The sequence below is a fragment of the Galendromus occidentalis genome, unplaced genomic scaffold, assembly GCF_000255335.2.
Source record: "Galendromus occidentalis unplaced genomic scaffold, Mocc_1.1 scf7180000075389, whole genome shotgun sequence".
In the NCBI taxonomy this organism is placed as follows: Eukaryota; Metazoa; Arthropoda; class Arachnida; order Mesostigmata; family Phytoseiidae; genus Galendromus; species Galendromus occidentalis.
Genome location: NW_003803379.1, coordinates 353985 through 372418, shown reverse-complemented (window position 1 = coordinate 372418; position 18434 = coordinate 353985). Strand labels below are relative to the sequence as shown.

General features: G+C 50.8%; 2 protein-coding genes across 2 annotated transcripts; one reads left to right on the top strand and one right to left on the bottom strand.

Moving 5' to 3' along the window:
• Positions 1–1929: 1929 nt before the first annotated feature.
• Positions 1930–7059, bottom strand: LOC100908952 (uncharacterized). Its single transcript, XM_003737075.1, has 5 exons — positions 6929–7059; positions 4983–5601; positions 4730–4890; positions 4437–4646; positions 1930–2128 (listed from the first exon to the last, which is right to left on the bottom strand). Exons 1-5 carry the CDS (start codon positions 7057–7059, stop codon positions 1930–1932), a joined length of 1320 nt encoding a protein of 439 aa, XP_003737123.1.
• Positions 7060–14633: 7574 nt separating this feature from the next.
• On the top strand, positions 14634–18240 carry LOC100903674 (inositol polyphosphate 5-phosphatase K). Its single transcript, XM_003737040.1, has 11 exons — positions 14634–14750; positions 15172–15213; positions 15309–15425; positions 15542–15671; positions 15784–15987; positions 16091–16267; positions 16399–16508; positions 16595–16834; positions 16940–17081; positions 17214–17348; positions 17964–18240. Exons 2-11 carry the CDS (start codon positions 15185–15187, stop codon positions 17985–17987), a joined length of 1308 nt encoding a protein of 435 aa, XP_003737088.1. The 5' UTR covers positions 14634–14750; positions 15172–15184; the 3' UTR covers positions 17988–18240.
• The last annotated feature ends 194 nt before the right edge of the window (positions 18241–18434 follow it).

Genomic DNA, 18434 nt, shown 5'->3' with positions numbered 1-18434 from the left:
CGGAGGATCCGAGAACTCCTCCGGCTTTGTCTCGAAAAACCGCCTGGTATGCAGTTCAGTCTTCACGGGCGCGGCGAGAACTTTCGCGATTCGACGAATCAAATTCGGTGGAGAGGGCCTCTGATTTGATTTCTCGGAAATGAGCTTCGAAATGGGCTGGCTGGTCTTCGAGACCCTCTTAGACGGGATGCCGTCGTCAAAAGCGCCGTGCTTGGCTGTGGCAATATTCACAGCGGGCTCTTTCAAGATGCTTTGGACGCCAGGACCTCCCAAGTCCGGGACCAGCCTCTCTGTCAACGCAGGCGGGAACTGTTGGTACTTCCCATCTGCGGGATTCATCTAGACCCTCGAGTAGCATCGAATCGTTGTTTCCCGCGTAGAGATCAGGGGCAGGAATCGGCTCAATCCCCATCTCCTCGAGTCCGAATTTTAGATGAGAAACTTGCAGGCTTGTGAAGATTTTGGAACATTGAGGAATGTAACCTTGAAATTGAGGAATGATACCTCTGAATATACCCGTCGAACTCTTTGGTGATACAGTCATACTGGGCTCAGGGCTCATGATGGTTTACGGGAATCAGCGTCGAGCGAATCAGCTGTATGAGAGACTATGTAGGAGCTCCACAGGAACGCGCTCCTGTGACCCAGACATCGAGCTTCAACATCGGTACCGGGCGTCGCGTTATAGCGTTGCACCGAGGAACGAGACAGCGTTGAGCGGGGTATCATCGTGAACAGCTCCATACCAATCCAGCCCTACCTTTCCCTGGAGGAAGCCCGAGGCAGACGCTTTCCTCGGAAAGAAGGAACGTCGCGTCGGCTTTGGAGTCTCCACTGGAGATACCCGAACGGAGGAAAGCACGCGCGACTCCAAGAGAGAGGATCTGAGGGAGCAGACGTTTTGAAGTTCATGATTCCCGTCAACAGGCGACGTTTTTATTCGACCCGGACTTCGACGAAAGAAAAAGTAAGATCCAAGCGTGACTATGTTTCCTTGAGCCATGTGGACACCGCGAGGCGACTTTCATCCTGCGTTCGAAATCCGGATCTCTGACGAGCCTGAGAGCGTTTTCGCAGCCTAGTTCTCTCGAAGTTGAGCACTGCGATTGTAGAACTCGATGTCCGCGGAATCTTACCTGCAGATTGAGCGATTTGCCCTCGTTGACCACCCGACTGCTCTTGCGGGCTCAGGAGCGTGGGATCTCCAACCTCCCGTATTCGCATCGGAACTTACGCAAACAAGTCACCAATCTTAGTTAGTTCAAATCCAAAAACCCGTGGAATCTAAAATTTTGAGGAGGGATTTCGAGAGGATCTCCTCCCGGCAGTCTAAGAGTACATGGAATCGTATGAATGTGGGGAAAAAAGCTCGAGATTGCAATGGATCAGAAATTTATTCATCTATCCTACAGGAACTCGGATCAGGAGCCTTGTGTCCAGGTGCCTCTTGCTCTCAACCGCCTTCAAATAAACACTCACATTCATCCTCCCACTCTTCTGAAACGATCCCGTGACACGAGGTGATCGTTAGGTTGACGCGATACAAAAATTACATTTTTGATTTCATCAGAGTATGACTCAGTTTCAGTTGCGGAACTTGCTCCATCGTTGTATTCTGCTAATTTCTGCCTCAACATCGATTTCAATCGATGACCCTTGTTCTGCGACTTTTTCGTTCCTCTAGCAAATAGCCCGCCAGCATTCCGGGAGGCTAACTTGTACCCTCCATGAGGCTCCTTACTTCAGTGCATTTTCCCTCGTCGGAATCGTCGACAAGGTAAATCATCATTTTCGAAGGATGGAGGGGGGAGAGGATCCTTGATTGCGAAGAGGGCTCTTTGTCGGGGAGCCGTTCTGTTCCGAAGATATCGGGGCGGCATCGGTAGCAGTAAGCAATTCGAGGCCGGCCTCCTATGAGACTTCCAGCATCTAGTAGTAGGACATGCCATCTCTGACGATGGCTCTCTTGGTCCACTTCTTTCGGACGCAGCGACTCCCGTCCCAGGACAATCGTGCACATCCTCGAACCTTTTTGAAGACGAAACACTGTTTCGATAGCAGATCGAAGAACATGCGACCGACGAATCGGCTTTGTGAAGTTCTCGCCATCTTCAGACACGACCGGAATCTGCAATAGCCCGATTGATTATGAATTCGATCAAATCTTTTTGGCGCCTAAGGTATGTCATAGGTTTTCGGTACAATTAACGAACTGCGAGTACAACGCGTACAATTAACGAACTGCGAGTACAACGCGTGAGTCTGGGAGGGGGCGAAAGCTCGCGTCTACCGATTTTTTCGGGATTTTTTAATTCCGGACGACATCAGGAGATTGCGTTGCTTCGTTGATCGATTCTGAGCCCTCGAGCATCATAAGACGGAGCTTATCGGAGCGATTGGAATATAAGAAATTTATTCCATCCCTGATTTTTTTTCCGAACTCCTCGAGGAGGGGATGACTTAATTTGTCATGTGTCTCGCGGCAGATACCAGGTTCTGCACCCCGGAAACTATCGAAATTCGCACTTCGGAATGTCTTCGATCGGAAACATCCGCGAGACGCCCACAAGGGTAAAGTTTTCTCTGGGAAACCTCCGCACTTCCAAGCGCCCTGGCAACGACTGTAAAGAACTCCCTAATATGAGAGCGGTTGGCTTGCCTGCATCGCCATCGTTCGCGATTCGTCTGTTGTCCTGATCGATCCCGATACCCCCGCCGAGACGCTGAAATGCATTCCGCCCCTCGGACGAGAAGCAAGGAGCCAATCTCGACTTGATTATAGTTCCCCGACTCACAACAAGCTCATTCTTCGCCGATTACCGTATAGCGTAAACCCTCAAACCTAGGGTCCACGCGCTCTGCACTGTGTGCCTTGAGAGGGAGCGCGGGAATATGTAGGTAAGTGATTGCCTCGCTTCAACCCCGGGCTCTCGGGCAGTCTTTCGGGGAGCTTCGTTCGCGGTGAAATCCATCGGGATAGACAGATAATCTCCTCGTTTTGTTTGGAACGTTCACGACGCAGGGAGAATCGAGGTTGCGGTTTCTTCTTCGAACTTTGCGAGTATGTTTCGACAGGCAGGCGTCGAGCTAGCGGACTCTATCAACCAGTCCGAACTATGAGTGTGCTCGTAATGTTCTTGTTTCAAATTTATGCACCCTGCCACACCCCGAAAATTGCCAGTGAGAAGCGCGAAGAAGAAAAGAACATATTCTGAGCGTACGAAGGTTGTCTTCTTCAACATAAATATGGAACACCAAATGTCACCTCCAGTAGGCAACGGATAAATAAATCCTCCCCTTAAGTGAATCTGCCGGCTTCGATCTCCGCTTCATCGGTAATGTCATCCACAGAAAGCCAATGAGAGCTCCGTTGTAAAAGTCCAGCTGCGAGAAAGCCTGCAAACTCCTTCCTGTTGGCTCAGTCAGTCGACCGGGGGCTGGTCCCGTGCTACGCTTTTCTAGATGATGATCCGCACCATCGTATCATCGGTGGCACGCTCAGCAAACTTCAGCAGGCAGATTTCATTCCTTGCGCCCGATAGAGAAGATGCTGCGTCTGCGCTTCCCCTGACTCCCACCGAGATTCATACCGGACCTGAACAGAAACGTCACCCTGACATGAGTTCGGCTGCGTCGCGGTCTCGACTGTGACTGCGTGTGTTCCGGGAATTGCTCGGAGGCACGACTACACCGACGATACGTTGTGGAACACCATGAAAGTGACTCTCTAGCGTGACGAGCATTGTCGCTCGGACAATTCCACGACACAGGGACTAATGCATCAGAGCTCTGATCGTGAGTCCGGCGACGGATTGACGTCTCATTCTCGCATTAAGCAAGAGGTCGGAGCCACGACCCACGAGATAGTGATGGCTCGGAGGAAAATGCTCGCATCGGATTCTGCCGAGCTCGAATTTGGCATATTTCGTCTGACGATGTCCGAGCAGCAAAAAGGACTCCGTCCGTGATGTGGCGCTGAGCATCCCGAGATATGATTTCTTGGCGCAGTCGATAGCTGCCGAATTACCAGCATCCTAACCCCTCATTCTGACAGAGGAAACAATGAGCATTCGATTGTGACTTAGTGCCTACGAACGAAGTAACGAGTCGATATCTGTCACGTGACTCCTAGCAAATCGTCGCACAATGAAGTATAGTACGCAGGCACTAGAACGAGGATCTCGGTGACACCGTGGCGTTATCTCCTGTCAGTCCCCCCGAGTCCATCAGATCAATCAATGAATGCGACCCGAGATATGGTCGCTTGCGCATTGGTCGGAATGAATTCCCCTCACTCGCTTCCCGGTCATTCTCTCCCGCTCTCTCCCTCTTCCGCTCCCAGGCTTGTTTGAATGTTGACCTAGATGATGCGGCGGGAAATCTGAGCTTGTTTGTCGATCATCTTGTCACAACGTTACAAATTCACCCCGACTAACCTTTCGTCGCATCTGCAGTGTGACAACGTGAAGAAACTCCTATTGCGTAACCCCCAACGCTTCTGGAAGCTGACCAATGTATAGGGGCACTGATCGTGTTCTCGACAGCAATCGTCGGTTTTTGCCGAAGCTCCCAACTCGTTGAAGGACTTCGCGTGATTGCCCGACCCGCACCATTTTGTACCGGGCAGTATCGATGAGAAAATCGAGCTGAAAAATTTTCGCGCGATGCTCCGAAATTCTGCTTACTCGAGTTAGAATCAATCCAGCGAGGAGAAACGAATTCCACTGACCGTTTCGATCGTCGAGACCGCGAACTTCGCTCGGACGCGACTTCGTAGCCGACGCCTTCATCTGAGGTATCCGAAGTCCTGCTGGAATCATAATTATTCTCCTTCCGGAGCGCGTCCCGCCGCATTGCTCTCTGCAGGGAGCGACATTCCCTTCTCCGCACCTGTGAGGATATTCATGAACTGAATGAGAAATCTCTCCATGACGATCTGCCATTGAACGAAGCCGATGATCAGCGTGAATTTCAACACTCACTCGAAACTGGAGGAATTTCCGAATTTCCCGCATCAGCTCTCTCTGTTCGGCACTGTTCACGAGCAGAGCGAAGGTCTCGTTCCAAATTTGTCTACCAACAGGATCTTCAATCGAGCACCAAAATGGCTCTCTAGCGGCATCCGACTGTTTAACTTCATTAGTTTCGTCGAAGTCGACATCCGAAGACTCATTCTCTCCATCTGGGTCGGTGGACGATGATTCGTCGGACGTATCTCTCGGGTCCATCTCCTCCACCTGGCGTCTCGACTCCTTATAACTAGTGAACTTTGATGTGTTGCTCTGGTGTGCAAGGGAATCGATCCGTTCTGATCCTGCCGCAGATTCCGCTTTCTTCTGCTCCGCACAGTTGAAGTCGTCCGTGAGACTTCTGTAGAAATCAGCTATCTCGACCGGGTCCGTTTCAAGTCGGCACGAAACCAGATGCTCGTTGAGGAAAAACGAGCTCACCAGGACTTTTCCGTTGCTGAGCCGCAGCGAGCTGGTCCCGCGTTCCGGTAATGCATTGTGGACCGCAGTCAGACCCCTATGGTGGGCTCGGACCTCGGTCTCCCCGCCGCTGAAGAAGAGCCGATGATAGAAGCCGGGAATGTCGATAGACCTGGAAGGAGCCCGAGTGGAATCTCGAAGTTCAAGGTGCCGATGGCCGATTGGCATCGGGATTCAAATATAAATGATTCCGGGAAAACGGGAATCTGAGCTCCGATTGCTTGGACCACGGACCACCACCCATAGCTCGACATTCTTCGTCCGACTGGGCTGATGGTTCGAGACGCCGACGCTACTCTTTTTTCTATTAAAGCTCATGCCTGCATCCGCTCTGTCATCTCTGATAACTATTTGTCTCCACAGTCGACGATTCGAAGGGAAATGAAGGATTGCGTTTTCGCTGCTGCTTGTAACCTTATCCTAGTTGCATTGGAAAACATGTCATGAAACATGAGACGGCACTTAACGGCTGCGTGAGCCGCTTGCGTTATGATCTACAGAAAGGCAACAATTTGCATGGCTGCCTCTTCGCCTCGAGCGTATTGGAAAGCTCGCAGGAGAAAATCCTCTCTGAGATGGCTGTCGCACGCCTGGGCATCACGCCGCGGCGTCGAGTCCCCTTGGTCCAATTTGGAAAATTGACACAAAAGCTTGCCACGGGCGTTCGTTGTGTCCCATTATGGTTGCAACCAGAGGATCAGGGTCGAGCGAGGAGTGATTCCGAAAATTCTGCGGCGGAGGAAGTCGACTGCCTGTAGACATATCAGGAAAAAACACTGGAGCGTTCCATTCATTTTCGCCCATTTTCATATCGAGACCTTGACCATGGAATATAAGCTTTGCGGCTCACTCTTCACCATCAGTTAACGATCGGATGATTAGTATCTCAGCTGATTGGTTTTCGTTCAAAGAGCGGTGATACTAGAAACTCATGAGGATCACTCGCGAGAATATTGATAATGATACGCCATAGGATCAAAGCTGTACCGACGGACCGTCTGTGCAGCCCGCGGATTCCATGAAATTCCGATTCGCTCCTCAAGGAGACACCAAAGCCGTACCGTCTCACCGATCTCTGACTTGAAGACGAGCCTCTTTTTCCCCCTCCGGATGTCGATGCACATATGAATCCAAAGGCTTTACTCCTTTCCGAACAGTTGGCTATGGTTTACCCGAGTACGTGATAGGTATTCGACTTGCTTAGACGGCAGCGCGAAAGGAAGTCGCTGTAGGAGGGCTACACAATCGTTCCAGCAAATTGATACCGAATAGAGCACTGAGACGGCATATCATCATGCTGCATCCATTTGTATTCAGAGAAAAATCGTAACACGGTTCTTCCACTCCGGGAAGCCATTGCTGGCGCAGTGTCATCAGTTTCGTCATGCGTGCGACCACTCCAAATGCTGTTTCGACGATTGCCGGCGCCAGCTACTTACCAATGCGGAGTCTCGGAATCCTCAGATTCACTTGCGAATGCGCCAAGTTCGAGAGAGCACAGGAGAACGATTATCGCGGTCAACTTGGAATTCAACGCGAGTGTTCGCTTGATCGTGGTCGAGCCCGCCATTCTGGGAAGCATGCAAGCTGTCGTCTCTTCACACCATGACAGAAGTCTTCGCACAGGGGAGTGTGCGTCCCGAAAGACCCGAACAGTTAGCGCGCGCACCCGTAGCACTTGTCAACGGACAACATTTCGAACATGGCGCAAGCCTCAGTCAAGAGGGCCGGCTCCGGTCGGCAAGATCCGGAGAGCTCAGAATCGAGTCTGCGACACAGGGCACCGGTGCGCCGAAGAACTCGGGCAGAGGCTCCACAGGGTCGATGGCGCACTCGTCGAACGAATGAACGAACTAAATCGTTCATCTCTCCGGAAATCAACCGGCTCTCACTGCTAGGAAACACGTCGCTGTTTGTGGTTCGGAGAGGCGGAGCCTGAGGAAAGGAGGAGTTTTCTTGTCCGCTGACTCATCCTTGCAAGGAGCTCTGTGTAGTATTCTTCCTGTCTACGGCTGCCGGTGAGGGGTAGGCGAACGAGGCAAAGAAAAGAGAAGGCTGGGAAGAGAGTGAGACGCGCTGCACGTGAGCGAGAGTCCATCGTAATATCGATAAGCAACCAACCAGTCGACCAACCGAAAGGTTAGGAGCGACCCGACGAGTTTATGGTCGCTAGCTGTTCACAATCCTATTGATGATCGCATTGATTGAGTCTGACACGAGTCAAAGAATGCAAGTCAAGTATAGGGCTCTAAACTTCTCACTTCATGTAGGAGCTCGGAGTCTCCGTGGAACCGACCGATGAAAGCGAAATACACCAGCACGCATGCGTCTGCTTTACAAAACCTCGATGACGTAAAATGCAGTGAATGATTGCCGAAAAATTTTCGGGCACACGGAAGGTTCAAATTGAAAGCGATGCGATTTTCCCAGGAAAGCTTCAGGATCGAACCGAGGCGAACTTATCGAGCGGACTGGAAGCTGGAAGACTTCGAAACCAAACCCGTGCAGCTCACACAGTCGGACCTCCACGGAAACTCACGGCTTTCGGAGGCGCTGCTGGTGGAGGTGGAAGACTCACTCGTTCCTTGTTCTCGCGACAAAGCTCTTAAAACGCCGGTGACGTTTGAGCTGGCCGCTCTCTTCAACCATCCATCCCTCCCGAGCGAGCACGCAAGCAAGCGAGCAAGCCACCGACCGCGCGGGGGAGCGAGAAACCGAAAACGAACAACAAGCTTCTTCGGGACGACAGCTGGCTTCGACATCAAAATGTCGTCAGTACAATCGAATCGGATCTGCGAAACAGAGCCCGTAGCTATGAACACCTCGACTTCTCGACGAACAGGGCGCCGGATACGACAGACGATAAAGGGATGCTTCCTCGGTGAAGTCCGTACAAATGTGAAATCTACTGTTACCACCTTCACGCCGATCAAGAGTCAAATCCCATGAAGGCGAAAGACCGAGGTCCTTCCGAAGCTCTGGAATCTCATTCCAGATGGATGCAGTGATGCGGCATCGTGTTCCTGGATATCCCTTCCGAGGATACCTCGTCTACGGGGTCACAATCCAAGTCAAGCCTTCTCGGCCGGCCGAGCAAGTTTGCCTCTGGACGGAACGACCTTCTCCCTCAGCCGTGATTTTTCCCTCCTGGGCTGCCTTTCCAACATCGTCGCCAATGCTCAGCAGCAGAGGCGGATTCACCCAGTAGGCCTGCTAGGCTATCGACTGAGACAGCAAATTATAGGGGGCGGCGAATGTCCGAAGGGACTGCCGTGATTCCCGAAGTGCGGGGAATCACGTATAAAATCATAAGGACCGAGTCGAATTTTTGAGCTGCATACTCCGCGGGTGGGCGGAAATGCTTCATTGGAAGCCCTTTCGAGAACCCTCCTTGGGGAGTTCCGATGCCCTCGTCGAATGGTAGAGCTGCGACATGGAATCTCGATCAAATCCAGTCAGATGAGACTTCGCGTGTAAAATCAGAGATTTCCAAGCTTCTCCCGCAAATTACTCTCCGGACACTTCAGAAGGATTCCTGTATCCCGGGAGCGCGGAAAATAGATTGGAATATCTATGGTTTGTCAACAACAAGGATCACGTGCTCAACTCGATTTTCGGTGCATTCGCTATGGTAGACCAGTCGGGGATGGTGATCCTAGATATGTATGTACTAGATGCTTATGGCAGTCATTGATCTAGACGAATCACGTCGACTGCGATCTCTCAGCATTTAGGAGTGCATTGCAAGATCCATCGCTCTAGATTCGCCAATTGCTGACCTGCATCGCATCGACGGTTGGAGCAGATTCTCGGAGGATTCAAGTAGGGCCGTGGGAGCGAATTACAGTGACAGCGTCGGCGCCGTGATTTTCCGGAGCTGAGGCCGAGTAGCCTGCTCGCCGATTCATCGGCCCGCGGTGCACTCCACCAAAGTTCAATTCATCGGATCCTTGGACTAGTGGGATAGGCCGGAGAGAGACGTCGACTTCCGACTCTCACCGACAAGAGGCGAAGGATTGTCGACACCGCGCCGACACCGTCGAGAGGAGCGCAGTCGTCATGCTCCTCAGATTGGAGAACAATCAATTACAAGCTTTTTTCAGTAGGGCTCCAGGAGCTGGTGATAAGGACGAGACCTCTGTGGAACCACCAGAGGAAAACTAGAGCAAACCCGGAGGCAAGCAGTGAGTGTATCTGTTAGTTCGGCAACAAACATACACGCGAGCGCAGACGAATCCTCTTAGAGTCGTTTCTCATCGTGCACTCTCGTGTATCAGATGTGTTCCAATCAGCATGACGCGCGTCGTAAGCTTGTTCTCCATTATTTAGCTATACCTCGAGTCTGGTTGCTCTTTTTTACCGGAAATCAGTAGGGGATGCCTCGCTCCTCAGCTAATTCGCTCGCCGGCATCGCTCGACCGAACTCGCGATATAGAAAGATGTCCTCAGAGACCGTGAGAACAGATGGTCGCAGCATATTCAAATTATGCGCAATTCCGGGAACCCGTGGCTCCTCGAATAACTATTTTGGAATTAAGATCTCAAAATGCTATTACCGAGATATCCTCGCGTCACTTTGATCTATCCGAAATCCATGACGTGGGAATTGAGTGAGCGCCAGCACACTTCCGGGAACCGACATTTCGCGGGAGTGAACTTCTTCAGGAAATTCCTCTTGCCGTGTGATCCTCGAGGGGATCGTAGAGAAGGCCTGATTCCCGACGTCGACTCCCGCTCCACCCTCACCGAAAAAAGTATCCTGTCCGAACAATAATCCTAATCCTCGATGCTGAACGAGAAGCCAGATCAGGATATCGCTGGCTAACAGAACACATTCCTCTCCACAAAGAAAGTGAAACGGCCCCTTCGAGATACAGCGACCCGCGATCTCAGGAATCTCCGAGAATGGTCTCATTCGCTCGAACCCTCCCAGTCACCTCACGGGGGCACTTGTGGTGGTCACACGCCCCTATGAAAATATTCGCAGATTCCCCCGGAAGAGCACAGCTGCTAAATATCCCTATTCCGCTCACGATCTGACAAGCATGTTCACACGGATGAAGGAACGAGTGGGTAATAATTTCAGAAGTCCGATCGTTCGAGCTCTATCCACATCCGGAATCAGCACATCGCAACTCGAACGAACATTCAATATGTCGCGAAGATCACATGCGGGAGATGCTCTTTATCAGCTGTTATTTCTCGATTGGAATTTTCTTCCTGATGATTTTCGAGCATTCGTTCGTATTCATTCTATGCTAGTGCGATAGAGCTCACTGGTCGAGTGTACCTAAATCTGCGCCATGAGCAAAGGTTTCCTCGCCAGGGAGCACGCGCGTGCTCCTCGATTCAAGGTTCCTGCCCCATCGAGTGTGGATGAACGCATCCGGAGATTGGAACTGAGTGAAAGTAAGATTTTGATTCCAGGATCCGTTCATCCTGAGACGCATCATTCGCGCACGACTTTTATCGGGACCGCACTCTGGCAGAGGGCACTGATTCCAATATATCTGGCGACGATTTCAGATGAAGCGTCAAGCGCGGATCAAACTGGTTGGTATTCTGCAGTCTGAGGACCTCAGAGAAATACTGATTCGGGAGAGACTTTTCGATGATGCTTGAGGCGAATAGCTCGATGATGGGCTCTTGCATCGAACCGACGATCCTTTTCGATAATTCATCAAGATCGAGGCTTCCAGAGAGATCGCCAGAGAACATAGCCTTCTTCCATCACGAGTCTCGCGGGCCTGCTTTCGAGGCGATACCAGAACGACAGGCTCCATGGGATATCGACGGTGAGTGGAGTTGTTGTGAGTACTCGTGTCGCCTTCGATCGCGACGGAAGATCCCCCCTGTATGATAAATGCTTCCTTCCAGATGCCTTAGCCGATTTCCAGGATCTCTCAGTGGATGGGATCCGGGGGAAGCGACGTCGATTGTCCCCGAGTGAGTGAGTTTTACGACGGATATATCTCATATCTCGGAGCTTGGGATTCTCTTCCGTTCGGAATGTTTAGTATGAGGAAGGTCGGTGGAGAAATGCGGATCGCTTCGCGTCACTATCGAATTCTTTCAGCGGGCTTGGCCCGTCCAAATTCATCCGCGTCCGGAGGACTCAAGCTCCCAGAAGATTATCCTAGTTTCGAAGACGGGCCTCGTCCTACAGAGGAACATTACCCGGAACGAGTTAAGTGTTCAATGCCTCGTTTCTTTTTGACGTGAAGCGTCTTTAATTTGGACTTGGGGGGCGCGTTCAATGTACTTCGTCCTTCATGTAACGATTTAACACCGTTATTGAGAGGCTAGAACTTTCTTAATTGTGCACAGAATTTTTTTCTTCCCATGAACCTCCCTTTAGGCCACGTCGAGCCGAGAGAGGGCATCTTGATGCTCAACATTGTGCGTTTGCAGCCGACTATAATCGCGCAGAAGAAGAAGCGTCCGAGGAACAAGCTGCGTCAGGCCAGGCTCGACAAGTTTCTGCCCACCCGAAGAGCCCGAGTCTCGAAGGGATCCAATTCCGAGAAGGATAAATCAGAAGTTGTATCTCGAGAATCACCTGCATTCCCGGGACTATTCACGGGCCACGCTCCGCAGGATACCATATCTCCTACTGTTGATTGCGCCAGTTCGATGCCACCAAGATCGCCTCTCCAACCCAATTTCGTTGTGAAAATCAAGCTGGAACCTGCCGAAGAGAGGCTGCTGATCCGTTTCAAGTACATGTTCGAGGCCGCTGCCGAGAGATTGAGCCACGTTCCGCCTTTGCCCCTGGGACTCCAACCTTTCCAGGCTTCGATGCTGGAAGTCCAATTGGATTCGACGACCTCCAGCACCGAACACCAGATTCTACAGCAAGTCTTATACGCGGGGCAGAAAACCGAATGTGTCCTGACAGGAAGACCCGAGAGACCCTCTCGAGACCTCCCAGAATGGGCAAGAGTGCCAGCTTCATTGCCGGGAACTTTCATGTTGAAACTCTCGGAATTCCTCAAGCTCAGGAGGGTCGTCCTTGTGGTACCAGGGGCCTCATTGAGTGATCTTTGTCGATTGTCGGAGAGATTGCGATCCATGGACATATCCACCAAATATACTTTGGAGAGAATTCCATGTGAAAAGGTGAAGGATCTCGGAACTTGGTTAGTTGGAAACGAACGATGTCTCGAAAGTCTCCCGAGAGATTGCTTCGATGGAGTCATACTGCCACGCGGATCCCCTCCGTGGCCCGGATTGCCCTGTGGAACTCTGGAAATCGATATAGATCCAGACTTTTCCGATCTAGTCCCCGTGAGGACGGCTTTCGTCGACTGCCGTCTGGAAGAATTAATGAAGAGGTGAGCGGATGATGGACTTTCTTCGGAAATGACCCTTCCGGAACTTAAGATTTGTGCCCCGACTCCGCTCAGGAGACTTCGCTGCGACGAAAGCTCCCGCAGCGAGCTGGCTGTGCCGTTGAGAGTATTGGTCTTCTCGAATCGATTTCAGGTTGGGGCAAATGAATAAGATGCAAGCGGAAACCAAGCCACTGGATCGGTACGGGGTTGACGCGTGCTCCGGGGAGATAGGTTTCATCATAAATCACGAAAAACTACTCAAGTCCACGAGTAAAGCTGTCAAGGTCCGACTGGTCCAACGAATACTCCGGGCAGCCACTCTTTTCCGTCACTTGATCATCGTGCAGATTGCAAATCGGCCGACGGAGTACCTGAAGGGGATCATTGAATTCATAACGTCGACGAGCGTTCATACAGAGTGTCAGATCCAGGTACAGTGGGGCCAATCCTGGGCAGGGGGCAGTTCAGGTTCGCGGTGTACTCCGAGCGATTCCTGACTCTTTCAGATGGTCGACTCATGTCATGTTCCGATAGAGAAGACGATTCAAGGGATCTGTGCCGCGAAAGGCGATGACTTGTCAGACTTTGCTTTCCTCACCATGAGGAATAGCGCGGTGAGTCTCCGCTGTTCGAAAGAGAGCCGTCGTCAATATCAGTCGAGATCTCGGAACCTATCTCAAGCAGAATTAATCCTAAATCTCCTCCTGTCGTCCATCGGCAGCTAGCGAATATCATCGACGAAGGAAACCCAGACCGGACCCCGCACGGAACTTTAGTGACGGCTCTCCTGTGAAAAGATCTCTTCGGTGGGGTCATTCTGAATTTTGTGTTGATTTTCTGACCTCAAACGCTTTCGAACTCCCAATCTCATTTGAGATTTGGTCGCTGTACATTACTATCTAATTCGAGCGAGCCGGAGCACTCAGCAGCCTCCGTGATTTTACTAAAATTTCTGTCCCCCCTAATGTCGAGTTTTATCATCTGGAGATTCCCTATGATTCAATGCTCCCTGCCACGATGTGCTAGAGACCGGGATCATGGTTTTGAGCGAGTTTGCAGGGAGCGCTATAGCATTATATGCTTGAACATGAAATTGATGATCGATGATCACCAACACATGCCTCCGTCACGGATGCGGAACTCGTTGCTATCTCACTCAGTCAGGGGTATCGGGGGAGTAGAGGTACTCCGCCATCCGGAAGTCGGGGTCGACGGCTCCCAACGAAGGATTTCCCATTCTCCCACCAGTCCACGCAGACATTCGATCACTCTCCCAGTGGTGACGTCTGTCAACCGCGCCAACTTACCATGCGCGCATCCGCGAATTTTAGCCTCGGAGGATATCCGAGGCGAAGACCGCCGCTCGATAAAGGGGAGTTAGCCCGACTCTTGTGAGACGCATCCGGGTAGAAGATCCTTCCATTGACATTTCTCGATGCTCAATTCGGAGGAAGTATGTAGATTCGATTCGATCGGGGATATAGCCACGGAACAGTCAACATATTTCAGATCAATTTCTCTCTCGGATGAGAGATCACGATATAATCTTCCCAGAGTTCACGCCCGCCCCCGCGCTGGGCGCTCCCTCACCCCGGACAGTCCATGGAGAAGTTGACACGTTAGTGAGGTGCCCGATTCCGGCCGAATATGAACAGGTGGAATATCGCCCCGGACGAACAGCCGCGCGATTTGAATCTAAAGACGATTATGAGAGTCAGGGGGAGAAGATAGTGTCGTAACCCGCGGAAACCGCTTAAGCGTCGGAAACTGGAACGAGTGATACCAGCTGGGTCTGCTCCTTCGTTCGGCCAATGCTTATCAAGCCGAAAAAAGCGGAGGAATGTGAAGCATTTCCACCAAGAGTCCAGTGATAAATCTATTTTCTCATTTCTGTGGAGTTTCAGTGATTGTCACTCGAAACGGAGAGGTGAGTTCTTGAAGGTTCCGCATACCCCTTTGCAAAGGCACAGCTGAGCTCGTGAAAAAAGGTTCAACTTCTCGGAAACACATCGCACAGTGGGAGAGACAGCCCATTCTAGAGGTTGACCTGCCGACCGTCGATGAGCGGATTTCGATATGCCCAAGTGGATGATATGGGTGGTCCTGATACTGGAAGACAATATCCGAGATACGTCCGGTTCCGTACTCGGCTTTTTTCGCGCTGCACTAGGCCAGGTTGGAACGTCCATCGAACGGAAAGCACTGAAATGGCGTCACGCTGAATTTTTGCGGAATCAGACTCCACGCGAGAAGGAACTTTCATGGGCTGACGGCTGGGAGCCCACCGCGAACGTGATCCGAGAGACAACAGAATCGCAAAAGACTAACCGCTCCGATTATCCTTGCAGATTCTCAGGCGCAATGAGTCTAAGAGAGTGCCGAGACCTGAGGTGAATATGATACCCACCTACCTTGGATTTAGAGTCGCAGCCTCTGCTTCACGACATAATAGGAACGCGCTGATAATATGAACTGAACATTGCAGAATACGTGTCATCACGTACAACGTGGCCTCGACATACCCGATAGAAGATCTGCGGGAGCTCCTTGGAGTAAAACCACCGTTTGAATTGGAGAATCTCCCCAATATCTACGCGATCGGGTGAGTTTCTGGCTATACATATGTACCATAGGTACCTATATTAATATTATCACGTCGCGTTCCGGATAATATGGTCCGTCGAGCCGAGGGGAAAGATATTGATGTCCTTGTATCAGGTTGCAGGAGGTCAGCGTGAAACCTGCGAATTTGGTCAATCAGACTATTTTCGAAGAACCCTGGATCACCTGCTTGCGCTCAGAGCTCAAATCCCTAGGGTATATCAAGCTCATAAGCTACAAACTGCAGGTTCGTCCTCATCAAAGAGCTCTGAATCTCAGATAATTTTATGATCTGCATCATCATGATGTAACGACTGCCGCTTGTCTCATATGTTAGACCAGGTCCTCTGTGCTTCCAGGGATTGGTCCTCATAATTTTCGTGAGGCGAGCCGAGCTCTTTCACTATCGAGATATCACTCCGTCCTACGTGCGAACGGGGCTTGGCGGAATGTGGGGCAACAAGGGAGCGACTGTGGTGTCATTGAAAGCCTTCGGGAACTCGATTTGTTTCGTGAACTCGCATCTGGCGGCTCATGATCACGGTTATTACAAGAGGGTCCAGGTATGGGGTAGTAGGCAATGCTTCGATTAATTAATTGAATATCAAATTAATTCAATACTCGATTAAATATCTCCGATGACGATCGTCCCATCCTCTCCTGCAGGAGTACACGGACGTCTTGAGATCGCAAACTTTCGAGGGTGAAGCGTGCAATATAATCGCTCACGACTACTCGTTCTGGTTTGGAGACTTGAATTTCCGGTTGAACGACGTGACCTTAGAGCAGCTAAAGAACGCCATACAGGATGACACGATTATGGCGATGTTCAAACATGACCAGGTGGGTAGGAATGCATCTCGATTTCATTAGGCTGAAACCTGATCTCTATCTATCATCATGGGTATTCCTATGCCCATGCTCAGATGAATAAATAATCAACGGTTCCTGGCATTTCATGCTTCTTCTCACAGCTCACGCGGGCTCAACGCGCCGGGGAAGCATTCGAAGAGTTCCAGGAGGAGGAAATCACATTCAGACCCACGTTCAAGTTCCAGCAGGATACGGCGTATTATAAACTAACGTGAGCGAGAGCTTTTTCTCGGAATCGATGAGCCGGATAGGATCTGAATCCGAGTCGAGCAATCATTGACAACGCTCTCTTCACAGCTCCCGGAAACCCGCGTGGACGGATAGGATCCTCTACCGCTGTACAGAAGAGGCTTATAAGTCCTGCAGACTAAGTTTGAAAGTAGACGACTATCGGTCTCACGAGTCGTATCTACACAGTGATCACAAACCGGTATCAGCGATTTTTACCATCAAAGTTTTCGACGCGGGGCTACCCAAGGATAAGATTTATTTCTACGATCTGGAGGACTGGTCTGTAAATACGGGTTTTGGAACGTGGTGAGTTTTTTGCCCGAAAAGGACTGCGACTCGATGAGTGATGAGTCCCGAGGAACTGTGTCGACCATGGACCCTTGTTAGTTTTCCGACTTCCCTCTACTCCAGGTTCTGTTGTGATGATTCTGAGACGCCTCAGAGAAGCGATTGGATCGGCCTCTTCCAAGCAGACTTCACGTCGATTGACCAATATGTAGGCTACATATGGGTTGAGACACAGCCCGCGGACAGACCACCGATGGATGGAGACGTACGTTCAGACTGTACCATTCGTCGTCCTATGCCGGTCGGGCGCTGCGAGATTGAAAGGGCTTTATACATGTGTTCTGCCCAATATTTGCAGCACGAGATTTCTCATGTTTTTCGCTCTTCCACTTCTCAGGAAACAGATTTCCCGGTCAATCGACGGACCTATTACCAATCTTTCTGCGACCAAATGTTCGTTCCACCGGGAGACTACGTATTGATCTATTTTCGCGGCACCTGTGATGTTCTAGGAATCAGTCAATCTTTCAAGGTAAAGTGGCCTCCTAGTCACCTGCGCCTCGACCCTTTTTACTATAGAGTCTCCTCTTGAGTTTCCAGCCATGGTACCCGTGTCTTCTTTTAAGAAACGAGTGAAGTGGGGCTTCTGATTACGTAGAGTTCGGCTCCTTCAGCGTGCGCCGATGGAATCGGACATCGAAAAGTTTTAGGATATTATCGGGGGGGGCCACGTGATCTAGACCTCGACGGGGCCTGTCGGGAGCGCGTGGCATCTTTTTCTATGTAATCGCCAGGGCTCTGTCCCCCTCCGCGGAGCCTGGGGCATTGTATGGCGAAGTTGGAGAACGAGACCTGGGCATGGTCCTTAAAAAAAGTCCAAATCTCTTGGCACGTATCTGATCTCACAGTGCAGCTCCCCATTAGCATTCGAATTGTCGTCTTGATCGGGGGTGATGATTGATGGCTCATTACTTTGATAGAATCAGAACGAATGTCGTGTGTTTCTGCTGGGGAACGAATGATAAAGACAATTTTTTAACGAGTCGAGCTGTTTTCGATCCATCCGTTCTCCTTGCGAGAGGGCGTCATACGGTGATATATGAAGATTCCTCACGGTCCAATCGAGAAATGATGACATTCGTTTCAGATCGTGGACTCCGTGGGGTCCTAGAGAATGGAAATGGCAGACTCACCCGACAGCTGAATCGTTGCATATCACTGACGTTGCTAGTTCGTATCTTGCTGAGACGCGAAGCGTCCCCATCAAGTTTACGCGTTCGTTATTGTTGACGTCGTTGTAAGTTTTGTACACCTCCTGATTGTTCACAGAACACTGCTCATAAGTTTTCGGCTCAGTATTGGTCACGTGACAATGTCGTCTCTTGGAAATGACGGATCTGCAGAGCGTCGAAACGGCAGACTCGCTCATTTTAGCATTTTCTCACGGAAGGACAATTTATAGAGTCTATTTTCTTAATAATAAAGAAATCAATATTGGGAAGCTCTTCGAGCAGTGCACTTATTCAGACCGAGAAGTTTAGAGTTCTCGAGGGAATGGTCTTCATCGAATGATCCTCCGCCTTCCTATAATATAGTCCCTACCCCATCCACGAACCCC

Excerpts from the sequence above, each read along its gene's own strand:
- LOC100908952 (XM_003737075.1), bottom strand. The coding sequence starts at position 7,059 with ATGGCGGGCTCGACCACGATCAAGCGAACACTCGCGTTGAATTCCAAG. Across the intron at positions 5,602-6,928 it reads GATTCCGAGACTCCGCATTG|GTCTATCGACATTCCCGGCT; the intron begins GTAAGTAGCTGG and ends GGCTCCTTCCAG. Across the intron at positions 4,891-4,982 it reads GGAAATTCCTCCAGTTTCGA|GTGCGGAGAAGGGAATGTCG; the intron begins GTGAGTGTTGAA and ends ATATCCTCACAG.
- LOC100903674 (XM_003737040.1), top strand. The coding sequence starts at position 15,185 with ATGAGTCTAAGAGAGTGCCGAGACCTGAG. Across the intron at positions 15,214-15,308 it reads AGAGAGTGCCGAGACCTGAG|AATACGTGTCATCACGTACA; the intron begins GTGAATATGATA and ends TGAACATTGCAG. Across the intron at positions 16,268-16,398 it reads CGATGTTCAAACATGACCAG|CTCACGCGGGCTCAACGCGC; the intron begins GTGGGTAGGAAT and ends TTCTTCTCACAG.